General features: G+C 39.3%; 1 protein-coding gene across 1 annotated transcript in view; it reads left to right on the top strand.

Annotated features, from left to right (window-relative positions):
• Positions 1 to 598: 598 nt before the first annotated feature.
• The window catches only part of brip1 (BRCA1 interacting helicase 1), a 45,568-nt gene continuing 25,607 nt past the window's right edge, over positions 599 to 20,559 (top strand). Inside the window, exons 1-14 of the mRNA XM_007565556.2 lie at positions 599 to 762; positions 943 to 1,036; positions 1,464 to 1,575; positions 2,318 to 2,515; positions 2,700 to 2,845; positions 4,547 to 4,684; positions 12,294 to 12,572; positions 14,632 to 14,853; positions 14,970 to 15,169; positions 15,249 to 15,381; positions 17,603 to 17,757; positions 17,841 to 18,018; positions 18,164 to 18,304; positions 19,229 to 19,390. Of these exons, the coding sequence (XP_007565618.1) occupies positions 947 to 1,036; positions 1,464 to 1,575; positions 2,318 to 2,515; positions 2,700 to 2,845; positions 4,547 to 4,684; positions 12,294 to 12,572; positions 14,632 to 14,853; positions 14,970 to 15,169; positions 15,249 to 15,381; positions 17,603 to 17,757; positions 17,841 to 18,018; positions 18,164 to 18,304; positions 19,229 to 19,390 (2,154 nt within the window). The 5' untranslated portion in view covers positions 599 to 762; positions 943 to 946. The remainder of the gene's footprint in view (positions 763 to 942; positions 1,037 to 1,463; positions 1,576 to 2,317; positions 2,516 to 2,699; positions 2,846 to 4,546; positions 4,685 to 12,293; positions 12,573 to 14,631; positions 14,854 to 14,969; positions 15,170 to 15,248; positions 15,382 to 17,602; positions 17,758 to 17,840; positions 18,019 to 18,163; positions 18,305 to 19,228; positions 19,391 to 20,559) is intronic.

Raw genomic sequence — 20,559 nt, 5'->3', positions numbered from 1 at the left:
AAGCCACATTGTGAAGAGTTTTTATTCTGTATTGTGCGAGGTGACCGACAACTAAACAAGAAGACTTACACTTACCTTTTGAAACACATTATTATTATGAGCATGACTGTACAGTTATGTATGCATGTATAAATACATAAGTATCCATAAAAATACTCGACTAAAATGCACAAAAAATATAAAAACTACAACAAAGAGAAATAAATTGCTAGTTATTCTTTGGTCAAACTAAATCTGTGGTTGCTTTTGCTGAGAATGTGTCAGTGTTGTGTTTTACTCTGCCATGGTTTACTCACTATTGAACGGTAAGTATATTACTCTGTGTTCTGATCCACCTGTTCAGTGTTCGAAGAGGTGGGATGTTACATGTTCCTTTTATTCTTTATTTTATTTCCTCTAAAGTTTACATATATTAGTGTTTAATGTTGGTATTCTGTGAGTGAAAACTGAAGTCAAATTCTGTTCGAGCGTACAATCGACAGGATTTTTCCATCTAGCTTTTATTTTGAAATGATTTGTAGGAAGAACTCAGTTGTGACGTAGCTAACATCCTGTTTGGGTTTCCAATGTGATTTTGGAGAGCGGGAAGAAGTGTAGGGGCCGCAGAAAGAATATGAACACTTTGTGTTAACAACCTTTACGATTTTATTAACAAACGTTAGTTACTAAACATTATGGAACAGCTGTCATAAGTGAGGGTAACGGTGGTAAAAATCTAGTATTGGCTTTTCAGACAGTTGTTAGGGTCGTATCTTATTTCAGGTTGGTGGCAGCAGGAAATATTTAAATAAGTGGCCAAAGTGCTTTAGAACACTTAATATGTTAGCTGTGTATGAACTTTGAGGTTGTGAGCTGATGAATGGCAATAATAACGTAGGACGTAGACTTTGTTGTGCTCTTGTTACTGATTGTATGTTAAAACGGATGTTCTCTGTTCTAAAGAAACATGGCCTCTCCTGTGGAGTACACCATTGGCGGAGTGAAGGTCCACTTCCCCTGCAAGGCGTATCCATCCCAGCTAGCCATGATGAATTCAGTAAGTCAACTCAGATTAAAAGGAATCTTCACGTCCATACTGTCACCTGTCATATTCACCCGTTGTTAGTTGCTTTAGCAGAGCAGCAGTACAGGGTCTGATTCTCAGTGTTGGACTTGTTTCATTTTCGTCACCACTTGGGTCACAGCAGGAACAGTTTTCTGATGCCAAAAAGATTCCGTGTGTGAATCCCCACCTTTCAATGTAAAGTTTGCATATTCTCCTTGTGGTCTTCTCTGGTACTGCTCACACTCCAGAACCTACAGCAGCACTGAGTGTGTGTGAATGGTTGTTTCTCCTGTTTGTATCAGTGTTGCCTTGTGATAAACTGTCCTACGTGTATTCTTATTCTTATTGACAGACTGTGACAGACTGGGCCTGCTGCTGTCTTTTTGCTTTGGTCTACATTGTGTCATTATTTCTGCAGATCATGCGAGGGTTGAACTATGGACAGCACTGTTTGTTGGAGAGTCCCACAGGCAGCGGTAAAAGTCTGGCCTTGCTCTGCTCTGCGCTGGGCTGGCAGCAGGCTCAGATGGGTAAGGCTGCATGTGTTTTCAGCAGACAAACCAGCTTTCAATGTGGTATGGTAATATAATAGTACCTTCTGATTATTCAAGAATGTTTTTATTCCAATTCTTTTTGTGATATGTTATCTTCAACTACTGAATTTAGATTTCTTTACTTATTAATTAACGTAATTGATTACATAAAATTTTATTATTGTTTTGTTTGAATAAATTAGCACAGAACATTGCAAAATTTTTCATACCAAATTAACTTTGTCAGTGTGTTATTATGCGATGCACAGTAGAACGCAGTTCAGCAGGGTCAAGTTCAAATCGTGGCACATCTACTGTCGGCCACCAGGCCTGGTGTCGGCCGCCAGGCCTGGCGGAAACTTTCACAGCTCAGTAGTGACAGCTTACGTCCTCTGTAACAGTTGCCACGGTTTTGGTGGCAGATTGAGTATGAGTAGTAGATATATTGCGAACAAATCAATTAAAAAAAGAGAATACCGGTAAATATACATATGTACATACACACATGCGGCTGTCACTGATATGGTGTGGCTTCTGTGACAGATGCCATGACCTTTGTAGCAGATATATGGCAAATGAGACATTAATTGAACAGTTCAAGGAGTCTTAATACTTTTGCTTGGTATTCTCTCTGAGTTTTAGACTACAAATATTCGCTCTCCATAGTCAGACCACCAAAGGTCTTCCATATGGCCCATCATGCTACCTGACAGCATAAAGTCTTGCATTGTTTTGTCAGCTAAAGTGAAAGAAGGAGGAGGTCATGTTGGAGACAGAAGCCAGTCAAATAAACATGTGGGTGACTCCAAGAAGTCAGAACCTCCCAGGCCGTGTCCCTGTGAGTGCCACAGAGCAGCAGCCCAGCCTGCTGTGGTGGACCTCACTGAGTCACCTTGCAAAGAGACGGCCCAGCCATCGCACACAGCATCAGAACACAGTGAGTGGCCCAATTGTTAACTTTTGATACAATTTCAGGCTTGTTTCATGTAACTGTTTGATTTCTCTGATTTCTACTTTTTTGTGACCCAATGGGAACATGCTAACAGTTAAATCAGTCATAAAAATGACCACAGTTGGAGGGTATCCATGTCTTCATGAGTGGTCTGCTTTCTGTTTTTCAGTGCCACTACCCGGTGAGTCTCAAACTAAAAGCCAGTCTTTAGCGTCCCGTCTGTCGGAGAAAGTCCAGGCCTCTCTAGACCCCGACTGCGATAAAGATGAGGACTTCAGACCAGACAGGAAGCGCAACCGTACTTCAGAGTACAAGGTGCTGTGTATCCTCAGATATTTACCCTGAATTTAATGTATTCATCGAGGGGTCTTTAAGCTTGGTCCCCAGGGTGCTCTGTCTTTGCTTTACTTGTTTTGCTACCTGAGTCAGTGACCTGATCTTTAGTAAGTTTCTGCAGAACTTGCATGATGAGGAGGGAATGTAATTGTTTGACTCAGGTGTGCTGGACAGTGGATGCAATTATGTAAATATCACCTCAGGTGCACAGCAAAAAAAACAACAACAAACAAACAAACAAAACAAAAAAAAACACTAAGCAAAACAGAATTTACACACCCATTAAGTGAGCCACATATTTCAATAACTTGAAGGAGTTATTTTCTGAATAAGTCTCAGTCACTCTTAACATCACAAGGGAAACCAAATGTAATCAAACTATGAAGCATCCTTGACTCTTTACTTTATCTCTTAAAAGTCTATTCTAGAAATTCTCTAGTAAAAAGAGAATTGATGCCACGGCAGGTTTTTTTTTTGTTGAAATGAAAAGAAATATAAAGTTGTGTCATAGCACGTGACCCTCTATTGCATAAACATTCACAAATTGCACACTGTAATGTTCTCATCTTCAGGAAGATTTCATGCTGATGAAGTAAAAGATTAATTGATTATCAAGCACCTTTATAATAGCAACTAATTACTCTTTTGGTGGAAATGGCTCTTTTAGTCATAATTTGGGGATTAAAGGTTAGTCGTAGGTTACAGGGAAAGGTGGGAATAACTCAAAAATAGTCCAAATAGTTTGGATGTATATTTTCTTTCCTTCTTATGGTGCGATCACACCAAGCGCGTTTTGAGCGTCAGGTATGTCGGGTTATGTTCAAAGTCTATGTGGAAGCCCGTCGAGGGCCGTTGCTGCCTCTTTGAACATCTAGCGCAGGGGTGGGCAACTCCAGGCCTCGAGGGCCGGTCTCCTGCAACTTTTAGATGTGTCTCAACTTCAACACACCTGAGTCAAATAATGAGGTTGTTAGCCGCATTATTGGAGAACTTGATTGCACTTAAGAGATGATTCTGCTGTTGGATTCAAGTGTGTTGGACCAGGGAGATGTCTAAGAGTTGCAGGACACCGGCCCTCGAGGACCAGGATTTCCCAGCCCTGATCTAGCGCATCACGATTTGAACCATTTGGAGTGTTTTGACCACTTGACACAACAAGCTCGTCCAATGCTCCACATAGACTTTGAATGTAAACCAGATGCGCCTGGCGCTCAAAACACGTATGGTGTGAATGCACCAAAAGTACACAAGCATCGAACTTGGAGAGTCAGACACATTTGTGAAGCTCGTAATGCTTTTGGTGTGAACGCACCGTTACAGAAAGTTTCTGTCATGTTTATGTCTTAGAGCAGGAATGGAAAACCCATGTTTGACCTGTTTTGCCTCCGTTTGTGGTGTGATTGAGTAAGATAAAGATAAAACAATCGAGATATAAACATTCATGAAAAATCTTTACAAAAATCTGACTCTGTAGCAGAAAGACTTTCAGTATTAGAGATGTTGCATGAACTGACTAGTAAATACATTATTGTGGGGGAATGCAAATGTCCATTAGGGATCTCCGTAGAATACAGTTAACTGGTCTGTTTTGTTTACCTTTCCAATGAATAAATAATTGACAATATTCTTCAAAAAAAATCTTACTTGTATATTGAAGTCAAATTCTTTTCTGCTTTTTAGAGCCATAAAAGGCAGCGCACACAACAAGGCGTCATATTCATTGATGACGAACCTGAGTTGGATAGTGAAACATCTGGTCCCCAGAGCTGGAAAACTGCCTCAACCCACCAGGGAGCTGGTTTGTCCTCATCAAGCAGTGTAAGTACATTTCATACCAGGATAGAACTGTCTTCAGGGTAGCGAGCCACAAGAACATTACAGCATTTCTCTCTTTTCTAAACATATTCCATAACACATAACTAATTGAAATAGATCAGTGCTTTTTTTCCCTTCCTCTCCAGTACCAGCTCTTTCATGAAGCTTTAGGGATCCAGTCTGTTGTTCAGTAAGTTTTGTGAGTGCAGTTCAGATTTACTTACTGCTTTTTCACATTATGCTGTGCATCTTTTGTGATCACTGCACTGCCCTTCCTAGCATCTTGTTACTATGAAGTACTTGTATGATCAGAAAGGGCAGGCATCTTGAACAAATCTCTAAAATGTCCCAGCATGCACATCTTCGTTGCTATGTAATGGGTCATCCTTAGCTGTCAGTAACTTCAGCTGACTTTTACTTGAATAACATGTCGGAATTTTTCCTGTGGGAATAGATCTAGTACAGATGCCTCCGCACCTCTGGCACGAGTTACCAGATACTAGCATGAAACACATCTGCCTTCATTCTCCGTTCATAGCAGTCTGAGTGATGAAGGATGTTTGTATGTTGAGGCTAAAACTGTCACACATTAAAGAATCTGCAGCTGATTTGGATTTAATGAGCTTCCTATCCTAAATTTTCAGGATCACAATTCAGAATGACCACTAGGTGGTGGTATGCTCCACAAATTCAACATGAAATGTTCAAACTAGAGCAAGCTTTAGATGAAAAATAATGAATTGCAATAAAAGTTTTTAGTTAGAATTAAAAAATAAAGTATGAGATATTAACTTCAGATAAAGCTGATTAACTATTATTATTATTATTATTATTATTATTATTGTTGTTATTATTATTATAAAATTATTTAAATACATTCATAATTATGATATTTTTTATGTTCAGAAGAGAGTTTTGACAAAATACCTCTAAAAAAATTATAATTGCACAAAATGCTGCCTTTTACATTTTCCAAGAAGGGCTGGTTGGTTTCTGTATTTTTGAGCTCCTGAACAGCAGTTCAACTAAAACATTCTTCCTATCTGTGTGTCACACGGCAGATTCTTATCACAGCAGCTGCATTGGGGATTGTTGACGTTTTACAGCTATGCTTCTCATTTATGTTAATAGTTCTATTTATATGCAGGTGGTTGATAATTTAGTAATTTTTCTTAATCCAAGCTCGAATGCTTGTTTTCACAGTTTACGTTTGATAATTAGTATCGTTTCTCTTAGTCATTTTGTGAAATTTTCATATTTTCTTTATATTATTCACATTTATACATTGCACTACTTAAATGCTATGCCACACTCTCTGATAAGATGAGGGATGATATTCATGCTAAAGCAGCAACAAATAGCACAATATTCAAAACAATTTGGAACAAAAAACAAGGTCTCACTGCCATCATCCTAATCATTTGTAAAATAATGAATTAGAAAAATATTGATCTTTCTTATGTTTTACAAGTAGTTTAATTTGCTTGATTGTTTGAAAAATGGAAACAGATATTAGTCAATACAATTGGTCGGACACAAATCAGTGGAGGCAAAAAATTCGAATAGTTGAGTGAGAAACAGATGTAACAACATTCAGGTGTTTGCTGCAAATAATGGGATCCAGTTCAATGGTGAATCATCAATGCCAGATTATAGAATCTGACCGACGGATTATTATCAGAGTTCATTGATTGGCTACACTTAGAATAATGTTTTGGATAAAATATTAAGCCTGCACTTCTTTTAGATTTTCCCATTGTAGTTTTCATACTTTTCACAGCTGCTTTTTTAGTTTGGGTCATTTTCACTGAAATAAGAAATGGCAGATTTATTGAAAGATGAATTTAAATGCTCTGGTTCTTGTCTCTCTCTGCCACCCTCTGTTACATTCTTACTGCTGTTCTTTCAAAAGAACAGGCTTGAATTTCATAAAATTTACTGTAATTCAATTAAAAAACACTACTCATTTGAATAAATTGAAATGTGTTTTTTTATGCATCCTGTTTCACTGTAATATTTGTAACTTCATCATTCTTTTTACTTCAAACTGATCTGAGCAGAACATTTATTAGATGACATCTTAACATTTAGAACAGTAATATTTTTACTTTGAACGCTATTTTATATCCATACATTGAAAGGTTTTAGATCAAGAACTGATGTCTTGCTGTTTCAAAAGTTTCTTGTCATGATTTTTCTGGTTAGTATTTATGAGGTAGATCAGAAAAGGTTCCTTTGTTCTGGTGTTTTGTTGTCAGTTCATAGTAATTTTTTGGTCATTACATTAAAGAATAATAATTTTGTTTTTGTTTGCTAAGCTTCTTTAATTATTACTAATTATTACTAATTACATTGACAAAAAAATGAGGGGTGGTATACCCATGTTAATAAAATACAATGAAAGTTGTTCAGAGTCGCACAAATTCTGGACATTTCACCATAATGTTTTATTTTTTTTTCTTTTTTTTTCCATTTGACCCAGATCTTTTCAAATTTTGCAAGCTGCACTCTACCTGTACTCCCTCCTGTATAAGCCACATATGATCTGATGCCAGTCATCCAGGAAATGAAAATGTATATAAATATTTTAACATTTGAACCTGTTTTCAGCTCTAGTAGCAGCTGAATCAGAGCTATCCAGAAATATAATGTTCTGAGAGGATCTGTGATGTTTGGGTTCAGAAGTAACCCTGATCCAGACTAAAGCAAGTTAGTCATGATCTCCCAAATCATGACTACCCCTGCTGGTAGTTGACAGGGGTGCTCTGCCTCCCACATCAGTGTCGCAGCCTGCCACAGCTGTGGAGCTTGGAACGAGAGCTCTGGATAGTCGGATGTGGAAAAAGAGGAGGAGGGAAAGTGAAGTCGAAAAAGCGCGTTTGTCTCTAGTTTCACTTTAGCTACATGACCCGGACTGCTTTGTCCCACGAGCGCTGACTGATGGCCTGAATGGGGCCCTTTGAAGCAAGCTCCAGTTTTAATTAAGAGGGTTTGCCTCGCTTGGGCTGCTGATCTGTGAAAGCCACAGGGATAAATATTGAATGGGGTTCACCCGCTGGTTACTGCGCCCGAGGGATAAACAGGTGCTTCGGAGGGCAGATATTTGCCAGGGCCCCTACCTGTGCTGTGTGGTCATATCTGGAGAAGGGGTGTTGGGTGTCAGGTCTTCCAAGGTAGTGCCTATTGAAGCCCACCCTTTATTGGAATTAATTCCAAGCCCTCGAAAGCTGTGGAATGAGGAGCATATTGGTGTCCAGTCAGAGGCGCCAGCAGTGCCTAGGTGATCCGCTGCCTGTGGCCCCTTGGTTCCTTGTGACCGGCCCCTATGGAGTGTGAGATTTCCATCTCTCAGGTGTTGGCCAGGAGTGCAGCAACAAAGAGCTACCTGTGAACATTCTGAGGTGTTCAGTAACACCACTGACCTCTGTTCTGTCAGTTTCACAAGCAGCAGCCACTGTGGGCAGTATGCTTACACTTCGCAGCGTGTGTGTGTGTGTGTCTGCATGTGTGCGTGTGTGTGTGTGTGTGTGAGAGAGCGAGACAAGAACACCCCCAGTGTACCAGCAGTTGTAAAGCCAAGAACAGCGTGGTGCATTTGTGTTACTATAAAGCATTCTGTTTGAGCGGCAGCAGGAGAATCGTTCTGCAGCGTTGTGTTTTTCTCCTCTGCCAGTTGTCTGCATTCTTCTCAAAGGGGTTTCTGCTTGGGGCTCCGGGGCCACGCTTGAGACCTTGTTGTCTTGACATCTCGTGAAGGAGCCGCGTAAAAAGATACTCTTGTGTCAGCTGTTTCCTGCTGCAGCTCCTGACAAGGGCCTCTATTCATCAGGATGCCCCTCTACGCTGCCCTAAGCTCCCCACCCTCCCCTCACCTGCCAATGAATAAGTAATTATTGGCCATCTTGGTGCAGGATATTTGGATAGCTCTATTTAATGTGGCAGTGGCAGGTAAGGTGATCGGGCCTTAGGCCCAGGCTGTGGAGCGTAACTGTTTCAGAGGAGAACGGTAACTTGAACTGGTGTTGGGGCCCTGAGCACCTCTATTTGTTTTTCACATGGGCTCAGGGCTCGTTATCCCTCTTAGTTTTGAGAGGCAGCTCTCTAAGAGTGCTATCTGGTCTACACTTCACCACACATTGTCATTTTTGATGGGCAAACATTCTTGGAAAATCTGAGCCACTGGGTAATTGGAGCTTCTTGTATGTCATCAGAAGTGTTACTTTCTGATCCCTTGATAAGTAGCAAAGCCAGTACCAATGCATGACATCACATACCATTCATTCTTGTGTGGAATCGCTCTTGTCAGTATGGAAGACTTAAGGGTTGGCTAGAATAGGGAGTTATGTTTAGTTGGTATAAATGGTATAGAGCTGCAGCTAACAATTATTTTAGTATTTGATTATTCTGATGATTTATTAATTAATTGGATAAAAAAAATTGTCACATTGTGCAGATTTTCGTTTAACCACTTATGCTTATTTTAAACAATATTAGAAATACATAAGAACATTCAAATTAGTTCCGTTATTAAGAATATAAACCTTTCATTACCTAAGTGCAATAACAACTTTAGTGAACACTTGATCATTTGTAGCAAACGTTTTTCCAAGACAGTATCATAAAGAGGATGGTCAGGGTTGTCCATAATTTTCTTGATCCTATGAAGAATCCTTCTTTGCGTCGTCATCTCTAGAGATTCCACAGTGGTCCCCAAAACAGAACCAGCCTTTTTATCAAGTTGTTGAATATTTTTGTGTCTCTGGCTCTGATGCTGCTGCCTCAACAGATGACAGCAGAAGACATGACGCTCTCAACAACAGACTTTAAGATCTGCAGCATCTTACTGCAAACCTTGAAGGATCTTAGCCTCTTCATCAAGTCCAGTCTGCTATGTTCCTTCTTACAGATGCTTCTCTTTGCATCTGCAGTCCAGTCTCAACCATGTCTTCTCCCATGATGGATTTAGGGTTTGATCTAACTCTGTTCTCTTGAAGTCAAAAATCATCTGTTTTGTTTTGTTCCCACACCATGCCACAAAGCAGTCCACCAGACCTCTGTACTCAGATTCTTGTTCATCTCTGATACACCAGAGAACAGCAGTCATCTGAGTATTTCTGTAGATGACAGAAAGTCAGACTTATGCTGAAAGTCTGAAGTGTGCAGCGTGAAAAGGAATGGTGAGAGTACAGTCCGCTGTGGTGTTTGTGTGTTGCTGACTACCTTGTTAGACACACAGTCCCTTGAATGCAAGCAGACTGGAGACTGCTCCAAAAGCAGGAAGCTAACTATAGCGCAGGGTATTCTGGTCAATATATTATTCTCTGCTCTGTGGGCTAGCGGAAGTGTTGTGTCAGTTGTCGTGGCAATGGGTCCTCGTGTAGAGACAACACAGAGAGTGAGGAAAAGCAGAAAGTGGTTTACACCAGTTTAGCAGTTAATTTTCCCTTTGGTGTGTCTTGCTGTAGCCACTGTAATGTTTAAACCTTCATTAAACGACAAAAACTGGACAAATTGCCTGGTTTCTAGAACATGGTGATATTCATAATAGAATAGAATAGAATAGAATTCAACTTTATTGTCATTGCACCGTCACAAGTACAAGCAACGAAATGATCATCAAATGGTTAAACTATTTTATAGCCATTGTTTATTAAATTTTAACAAAGTAATTTTGACAGCGCTAATCATGTAAAATTCTGTTATTGACCAATATAAAAGAGAAATTTCCGTAGTCCTCGCTTTCATGTTGACAGAAACCAAGCTATTTAGCTATTTACAGATTTATATCCAGGGATCTTTAAATATTAAAATATCAGCAATTTTCTCAGCTTTAATTTAAGCTGTATTTTATAGAAATTGGATAAGAAATAAGAGTGCTATGACCATTTTTGTGACAGATTTCTACTCCCATTGGTACAGTCTGGTTTTGCGGACATGATTTGGTGTGTAGTAATGGTGCCTGCAGGAGCATCACTAGCTGCAGGAGAAATTCTACAACCAATAAAATCTGATACCACTTGCTTTTTGTTTACATTTTTTGAAGAAGGAATGTGTGCTGGTCTTCTTCAGAGGTTTTGTGTCAATTCCTTCAATAGTTCTTGGTGCAGCGCCACCACAGGCGAAGGGGGGAAACAGGTTTTTCAGTTAGTTTGGATTGTTTGACACAGTGCCCTGTGAAAGGGAACCACACCAACTGAAAATGTAACAAATGTTGCAGTTTTGGTCCCCAATCAAATCAAATCTACGGACAACCAGCTGTGAAAAAACCCTTGGTGTGTTTTTTTAAAACACTTGACTAGGTCAGAGTGAAGAAACTATGGTGTAATGTGATCAGACATTGCTGTCAATTAACAGTAAAGACCACTAAGGAAGAAAAAATAATTTTTCTGACATCTTCAGTGAATGTTTTACCACTATTTAATGTTTGTGTACTTTTTCTGTTCCTTCCCCGTCTGTTAGTTTGTGCTAGCTTAAAGTACATGCAGCCAATGCCAGTTATTGTTCCTAAATATGCTATTTGTGAAAACCGACTCATCTTCAAACAGTCAGGATTTTAGAATAGCTATTCCTGTGAATAACTGAACAGTCAAAGACTGCACCACTTAAGAGCTTGACACATTAGCAGTATCAGTTTCATAAGCTCTACACTTTACCTGTGAGCAGGGAAAAATAACTCACTTCGTCACCGGACAACCAATTATAAAGTAGCTAGATTTTCTTATTCACCACAATGGTGGCCTATCATCTTTCAAACCTAGTAAAGGTCACCTGGTGGTGAGTGACAGGATGCCTTATGTATGGATACAAATTCTTTATTCTTCTCAGTGTGTTTTTTCAAAAGAGTATACAAGACATTCTTTCAGACTGCCTGTTCATGCCATGGATAATGTTGCTGCGTCTGTACCATTTGTATCGTAATTCTCAGGGAAAGTCGCCATACTTTCAGTTTATTTATGTTTTAGCTACATTGTGCTGCAGCATTCTCTTTGATATATATGCCCTTTCAAGGAAAACGTTTATGAGAATTTGGAATTACCTGGAGTCAGTCAAGACAAAATTATTTTGAGCTAGTTGTTAAAGCATCAGTATAAAGGCAAGCAAAGCCAGACTTCAGAAACATAATTAAGTTTAGGAATGAAATGACGTATCGCGATGTATTAATTAATAAAATAATTGTCAACTAATTTAGTCATCAGTTAATTGTTTACTGAAGTTTATAGACTGAAAACAGTAGTTCTGTCAGGTAATTTACTGACAGAACAACTAGCTTCTGTGTTATATAGATTAATCAGATGACTGATGTTTTGTCATCTTTACATATCTTAATGTATCTTAATACCTGGTAAAAGATTATTTTCAAAAAGTACTTTTAATCTGATGACCCTCATCAGGACGTATGTCCTAATTTATTGAATAAGATCGTATGGCATTCACATTTAAGTTTTGGCATTATTCTTAGCACAAAAAATAAGATGTGTTGGACCTGTTTGTCCTGCAAATGCTGTGACATTTGATGTAACGCTGGTATTCTATAGAATTAACAGAAAATAAAATGAAACTATGCTGAACTCAAACTATAATCCGTTAGAAATAAGTGTTTTTCTCTGTCCAGTCCTCCGAACCCTGCTCTCGCTGTCCGTGTGCATCAGCCAAAGACAACTTGAAGAGCAAAGACAAAGACAAAGATGGCAACAAGAAGATTCCAAAGATTTTTTTTGGCACACGAACCCATAAGCAGATAACTCAGATTGCTCATGAGCTGAAGCGCACCGTTTATTCCGGAGTGCACATGACTATCCTTTCCAGCAGAGATCACACCTGTGTCAACCCAGACGTGGCGCCGCATTTCAACCGCAATGAACGCTGCAAGGATCTGCTGCAGGCCAAAGATGTGAGAAAGGAGTCACGCAAACACACGCACACACACACACCCACACACGCACACGCACTCGCACACGTACATACACGAATATAACAGCTCCAGGGTATTTACTATATGCTAGTGTTTCACCTTCATAAAAACAATTAAATACTCATGATGTGTTCAGAACAAGATTATTATAACTAAAAAAACTAAGCTGAAATTGAGAAAATTTTTAACTGAAATAAATGAAAATGGTAATTAATGGGGAAAAACTAAAATTAACTGGATCTACGTGGTGCATTTACAAAATTAAATCATACTGAAATTATAGATCTAATATCATTCAGTCTTGTATTTATGAATTGATTTATTAGTCTTTCGAACTGATGTGAAATAAAACCCACCACTCACCACCGCTACACTAGTGGTTTATGTCAGCTGTTAGCAAATTACGGCACTCCATAATCCTCCTGGTGACACTTGCACTAGTTGGCAAAATGGCGACAGCAAAAGTGGGAAAGAACACCTGAGTCAGTTGATTGTTCAAAAACAATTCCATACATTTTTTGAAAATGGTATCTTCTGTTGAGTGTTCATTATCACAGTACAATACTTTGGTTAAATTTTAGGTGCAGAACTAAAAAGTATGAAAAAGTATGAAAAAGCTAAAACTATTACTTTAACCAAAAAAACTAAAACAAACAAAAAAAAATTAAATAACTAATAAAAATTAACAAACGCTTTCAAAAAACTGGTTAAAATTGACAAAATTTAACAAAGTCACAACAAAATAAAATTAAACAATAATGAAAGACCCAAAACTATTATTACCCTGCTTCAAATAGAGTGTTTTTTTTTCTTTTTACTATATCAGATAGATGCACTTTCTCAACTGTGTAGTCAGCTTAGAGTAAACTGTGGAGCTCATAGCCTCAGAGAAATTTTGTACAATTGAGCCACACGACATCTTTTGACACCCTAGAATGTCAAAAGCTGTTTTTCTGAGACATGATACACTTGTAACCCCCTACTGTCCTGAAGTTCAGGCGCCTTCTGTAATGATGACAATTATGCTGTCAATGGAGGTGTTGGCCTTCCAAGGCAATTGTCTGACTTTGTCATGAAAAGGGTGGCCCAGAAATAACCCCCATCTGGAGCAGTTGTCACCGACACCCTGTATCTCCTCAGGGTCTGGTGCAGTCATTGTCATGTTAGCAGGCTGTAGGGACACACAGCAGTTCTGCTGCTAGTTTTCAGGCTGCTCTTCACTCAGAGCTCTTCTGGACATCCCAACAGTAGCTGAGGGCTGTTAATCCCCCAATCAGATCCTGTTTTGCCATGCAGACAGGGTTCAGTGTCACTGTTCCCACGTGGTACGTCGTTTAGAGAAGAAGACAGTTTCATCCTCTGTGATTGTTGTGTCTGAAACTGTGTACAGTGTTTTTGTGACAGTGACACCTCAAGCTGTTAAATTCATAAAGGACAGGGTGTGAGACCTCTGCTGGCAGTAATTCGTACCTGGTACATTAGATGTTGCTTCTTCAGATTGCTTCACCATTCTATACATGAGTGTTTGGATGTGTTGCTCCAAACAACACATCCATATTGGAATATTATTATAGTTAGTGATAATGGATACAGTTCAAAATATTTGATCCTAAGTGGAAATTAAATGTTGTTGTAACTTATATCAACCAATTATATTAGGAGTCACTGTGAATGGTGATACTGTGGGCAGTAAAGATCTCTAGTAGGAGTCAGTCTTGCCACAAATCTAAAATAGCCTCTGACTGATGACTGTTGCTGTTTGACAGTCTGATGGCTGTCATCACATACTAACAGTTTAATATCCACGCAACAGAGATAATATTCCACAGTAACATGTCCTGAATTACACCAGAAGTTGTTGACAAGCTCTGCTAATCCACCTCATTTGCTTTTCTTTTTTAAATCTCTGTCTGACTGTATTATTAGAAAGATGGACAGAGAGATGGAGTTGGGAACTTGATGTTTGCCCATTATGATCAATTATGCATCACATATGTCCGTTTTTTTTTATTTTTATTTCAACATGCTCATATTTCAGGGAAGGTCATGCAGGTTCTACCATGGTGTGCAGAAGATGCGGGACCAGCACACCCTACAGTGGGTCCATGGGCTACGTGAAGCCTGGGACATCGAAGATCTGGTGTCTCTGGGGAAAAGGCTCCGTGCCTGCTCTTACTATGCTGCTCGGGAACTTATGCAGGATGCCTCTATCATCTTTTGTCCGTATAACTACTTACTGGATCCAATAATCAGAGAGAGTGTGAGTTCCAATGGAAATAAACAGTGGAAGAACCATGAAAGCTGCAGATCAAGAACTCCTCATCACATCCGAACGTATAATCAGTTCTGTTCTTATTTTCAATATTTCTGGAGCAGATGGAGATTGACCTGGAGGGGCAGATCTTGGTGCTGGATGAGGCCCATAACATAGAAGACTGTGCAAGGGAAAGCGCCAGTTACACCTTAGAGCTCAGCGGCCTGCAGATGACCAAAGATGAACTGGATGGCATGGTCCACAGTAACATTAGACGCTCCAAGCACGAGTCTCTCAGGAACTTCTGCTACGCCCTGATCAAGTCAGTGTTTGAGGGAAACGTACCATCTTGTCTTTATCAGAACCTGAGCTTTATATTCAGTTTTCTGTTGTTAACTCAGCTGGATCCAAGAGAGCCAGGCACTGCTGTCTGAACGAGGGTTTGAGAGCGCCTGCAAAGTCTGGAGTGGAAAGGATATACTGACCGTTTTCCACAGCTTGGGTGTCACATTTGACACCTTCAGTAACATGAAGGTAAAAAAAACTAGAGTTGCTGAATTTAAAGACCTCTTATGCTTCCTTGAACAGGTTAGGGTGGGTCTATGTGCTAGACAAACATGTTCATTATAGTTTTTGCACAAAATCATTCTTGATTTTGAGATGTTATTGTGATGTTAGTCTGATTAGTTCTGCCTATTTTGAACTCCTTTCAGAATGAGCTGTTTTAGGGCCTCCTGTCACTTTACATCCAAATAAGCTACTAAAGGCCACAATCTCCACCTCAATGTTTACACTCACACGTGAAAATAACTGCTAACAGATGCGCAACTTTGAGTGGCTTTGCGATCCATTGGCCACTGATCATTATCAGCCGATATGTGATCGTGTTAGCCAATCATTGTTTAATGTTACTGATCACAAAAACCAATCATCAGTACACCTGCAGAGGCCCTGTGTGCAGCGTATCACCCCCATTCTTTCACATTGAGCAAGCGTGCTGCAGCCAATCCTGAACAATGTCGAGTGGAACCGTTGCGCTCTGAGAGTGATGTGAAGTTTGCATCTTGAAAAAATACCTCAAGGGAAATGCATGTCAAAACGCAGCAACACAATTAATTTAATGTCACATTTAAAAAACAAGCATTTGATGGTATATCAAATTTGAGTTCAGAAAAAAGGACGACAGGAGAAACAATTAAAGCACCCCGCAACTGTCAACAATGAACTTAACAATCAGAAGGCTGAGCAAATAACCCAAAAATAATTACATTTATTGAACTAGATGACCAGCCTTTCTGAGGGGTAGAAGACGCTGGTTTCCATCGAGTGCTCTTGCTGTTGGACTGCTGCCACGCTCTATTGGGGCGCAATATTTCACAGAATTAACGTTGGTTAGCTTCACAGAAACTAACTAGTTTCTACCAGGCAGATCTAGTGCCTGGTAGATAAACAACTCTACATCGTTGCCCTAGATTCCTGCCCCACCAGGCATGGATCCACTTGGACTCTCACATCAAATGTCTCCTTAAAGCTGCAGCATACATCCATCCATTATCTTACACCTTTATTCCTAGTGAGGTCACCAGGGTTACTGGTCAATAGATGAGAGGTGGAGTCACCCTGGACAGGTTGCCAGTCCATCACAGAAGCTGCACCATATAACTAAAAAAAAACAAAAAAGTTTTTACATATACCATATATAAAATTTTTCGCTATGTCTCAACATGAGGCAGGTAATCTGCCTCATGCTAAAATTGAGCTTCTCTGCCTCCCTCTTCTGTGTTCTGCAGAATTACTTCACTCAGTCAGAAACAACCAGTGAGCACAAAACAGCTAGCCATGTTCTCAGGCAGATTTGATTTAGTAACTAAGGATTGTTTATCTTAATGCAACCTGCATTTAACTTTGAATGATTTCTTTTTCAAATACATCTTGTGAGATTTATTTAACTTTCTGTATAATTTAGGCAGTTGAGAGCCTGAACTCCTCATCCTGTATTGCTGATAGATTTTTTTTAATTGTCTTTTTGACTGCGTTGCGCCTGCAAGTGATTTGTATGTTTTTGTCTAAATTAAGGTGATTTTATAGTTCCTTTTTGCAAGATCACATAGCCGAAAGCATTTATACCTAAACCAACAAACAGCCAATACATCAAATTGGTATCAGTGATGGGCAGTGATTGGCCCTCATGGGTGATCTGTATCTGTGTCAGCTCCAAAAAAAACCTGATTGGAGCATCAATAGCAATTATTCAACTGTACATCTTTGAAAAGCAGACGTAGGGACTCCTGCACAATCAACAAGAATGCAGCAAGTGGTTTCTGGATGGTAAAACTAGCTGACAAAACACCCTAGATTGCTAGGTGACGGATTGGGTTTTGCTGAGGTTGCTAGGTGAGGGGCTGGGGTTGCTAGGTTAGGTGAGGGGCTGGGGCTGGGCTTCAAAGCCCACTGGCTTTGAAGTGCATTGCAGTGCAGCCTGGTGCACTGCTAGGTGAGGAGCAGTGCCTGCTGATTTGTGATATTACATTCCGGAAGTTTTGAAAGTTGTTTTGAAAGTTGGGATTTTTTAGACACCAAAAAACTGGCTGAGTGATTTTTTAAGGGGTTGGCCTGATTTTAGAAGCAGTAGAAACCCAAAACTTGCAAATTGTGAATTTTGCCTAATAGGTCCTTTGAGAGTACATTAGAATTTGAAAGTTTAAATCTTTTTGGAGCAGCTTAGATTAATTGCTCTACTGTATGTCTGAGACAGCAAAACCTGGCATCTGTGTTGGAGAAGGAGGAGCGTGTTGGTTTGGTTAATGGCAAGGAGGACATGGTGCAGGTCCCAATTATCAGCGCATCTACAACAACTGTCCTGAAAAACCTCTTCATGGTGTTGGATTTTCTCTACAGGGACAGCTGCGGGTGAGAGACCAAACTTTGACGTTTTTGAACTCCTTCGTGTTTCTTTTGTAACCGGTCGATCAGGAGGTGTTCCTGTGCTGCAGGTTTGCTGAGGACTACCGCATTGCATTGCAGAGGAGCTACGCCTGGACCAATCAGGTCCCACCTGACCTTCCTGATGCCCAGGGCTTTTTGGTCCGGCCTCACCACCGACACCGTCAAAACGCGCGGGTTAAAAAGGAAGTTCTCACCCTGAGCTTCTGGTGCCTCAACCCTGCTGTGGTGAGATGTTTGACATGTAAACAGAGGGTGTTATCACTGAGCTGAAGAAATATGCTGATTTCAACAGCAATAAGAATGTCGATTTCCCTGTGTTTTTTTGTTATTAAATAAAATTGAACTCTGAATTTGTTTTGATTATTTTCAGGCTTTCTCTGACCTGAGTGGGTCAGTGCGCAGTATTGTACTGACATCAGGAACCCTGTCACCTATGGGCTCCTTCTCCTCTGAACTTGGGGTAAAATTCACCATCCAGTTAGAAGCCAACCATGTGATCAACAAATCCCAGGTTAATGAGATTTTAGTGCCTGTTCTGACATGTGTTCATGAATAAAGCAGTGTTTGTTTTTACATCGAAACCTATTAACACTACTTGATTAAATTGACTCCAGAGATAATTGCAAGACTTTTATTTCTGCCAAGTACATTTTTTGCCCAGTAGATGTCACAATGTCTCCAAGTGATATAAAACCCAGGCTGAATAAGGAGACAGTATGCTTTGCTTAAGAATTCCCTTGAACTTTGTGTTTCAACCAGAACAATTATATACTTTATTGGGCTGTATGTGACAGACCAACAGAAAGCAGTTCTAACATGGATGGAAAAGGAAACAAGCTTGTTTTTTAAGATTGTTTACAAGTGCGATTTTAAAAATATTATCTCAGATGTTATCATAGTGTACCCAATTTCTGATTTTAATCAACTGTTTTCTTACTTTCTTTTCTTTCAAAAGATGACTAATGATAATGAAAATATCTTCAAAAACATGATTTTATTTCAGTCATCCCTTCTGGAGTTTGACATGAATTCAAAGTCCAAATAAATAGATTCTGTATAATATGCTTATGAAACCAGATAGTAGGTCCTGGTGTGCTGTCATTGCTCTGAACTGTGAAAATCCAAAAAATGCATGGTTGGAAAAAAAAATCCAGATGTTTACAAAAATTAAAACTTCACAAACAAAAAATGGATAGCAAAAGTATATGCCGCTGTTGTACATATGGAAACTGAAAATGTTGCCAATTTTACTTTGTAAAGTAATTCAGGCTAAATCAGACTGGGTGGAGAGTTTCTGAACATCAATTATTTTGTCTTGCCACTGACACTGTTGTATTTAGCGCTGGACTTTTAACTAGGCCCTTCCACCACACAAAGAAAAGCTAATTTGACTATTTTTGCTTGAACATCACCCACTGTTTTCTGTTGTGCTTAGGTGTGGGTGGGCACTGTTGGTGCAGGACCCCAAGGCCGAAAACTCTGCGCCACCTTTCAGCACTCTGAAACATTTGCCTTCCAGGATGAGGTAGGGGATTTGCTGCTCCATGTCTGCCGGGTCATGGCCAAAGGCGTACTCTGCTTTCTGCCTTCATACAAGGTAAACACACCAGCAAAACATTCTGTCCTCAAAGATAAAATATAGAAATATAATTAAAAAAGATGGACAATAAACCAGACTGTAGTGGACTACTATAAGCCCCTAAACACCTTGCACCAAATGCTTGAAAGGAGCAAGGGACTTAAATGATGTATTTACTGTAAGAGAGAGAATGGACAGATGCAACTGAGCAGAAATTAACATTGACATATTTATTTCTGTTTATTTCTGTTCTGCAAATAATACTTATTCTAAGTCTGTTCCAAAAGTTTAAGAATGGATTTGTTTTTTGTAAAATACATCGAGAAGACATGTTGTGAATTAGTGCTAAACTGAATTTAATTGAACTGATAAAACAAGTGGAGCATTAATTTTAAGCTAGTTGTTTTTTTCAGAGCATTGACCATTATATAATCACTATGGTGTTATCCATTTTCTATTTCTATCTTTATGTAATATCTGCCCATGATCTTTTCTTAAATAATTTAATCTGGTGGTTCAGGGTTTAGAACGTTTAATACCACTGCTATGTCTTACCACTAGGAGGAGGAAGAGACCACACATTAATAATTTTGCTGCAACAAAGCATTTAGATCAGACAGCATAATGGTATGTGGCTGGATATAACATACATTATCAATCTATTTTTTTAAGCACAACCATATTTAAAAATTAATAGTTTTAAAAGAACCAAATCTGAACTTTATTGGATTTGTTTGCCTTTCTAAAGTTCAACACTATCATGTTATAATAGAGTCTTACTGATCAATAAAGGCACTTGTCAGGGACTTGTTAAATGACATCATTCTGACAGAACTGTATCCTCTTTCAGTTAATGAGGACACATCTTAGTGCACACTCATAGACACTTTGTCCCCTTTGTTTGTTGCGACCTTATCTTCATGAATATTGAATGTTCTCTGTAGCTCAGTTGTCACTCTGGTTTAGTGAAGGCCAAATGGATTTCATATGGTGTTGTATGAATTTGTCCAAAAATCACATTGCATATGCAGTGTAATTAAGTAGCATATATCATTTTATGTATTTAATATATGTAAATGTAAAGTTGTTGATGGTGCTGATGCTCCTATGATGAGTCATACAGAGACATGCATTTTGCCCATGGCAGGTTTTAGTTTGGCCTTTGGTGTGTTTTCATGTCTCATCTT

This window comes from Poecilia formosa, unplaced genomic scaffold (assembly GCF_000485575.1).
Source record: "Poecilia formosa unplaced genomic scaffold, Poecilia_formosa-5.1.2 Scaffold179, whole genome shotgun sequence".
Lineage (NCBI taxonomy): Eukaryota > Metazoa > Chordata > Actinopteri > Cyprinodontiformes > Poeciliidae > Poecilia > Poecilia formosa.
The sequence above is the reverse complement of the archived record's forward strand: the minus strand, read 5'-3'. Positions and strand labels throughout refer to the sequence as shown.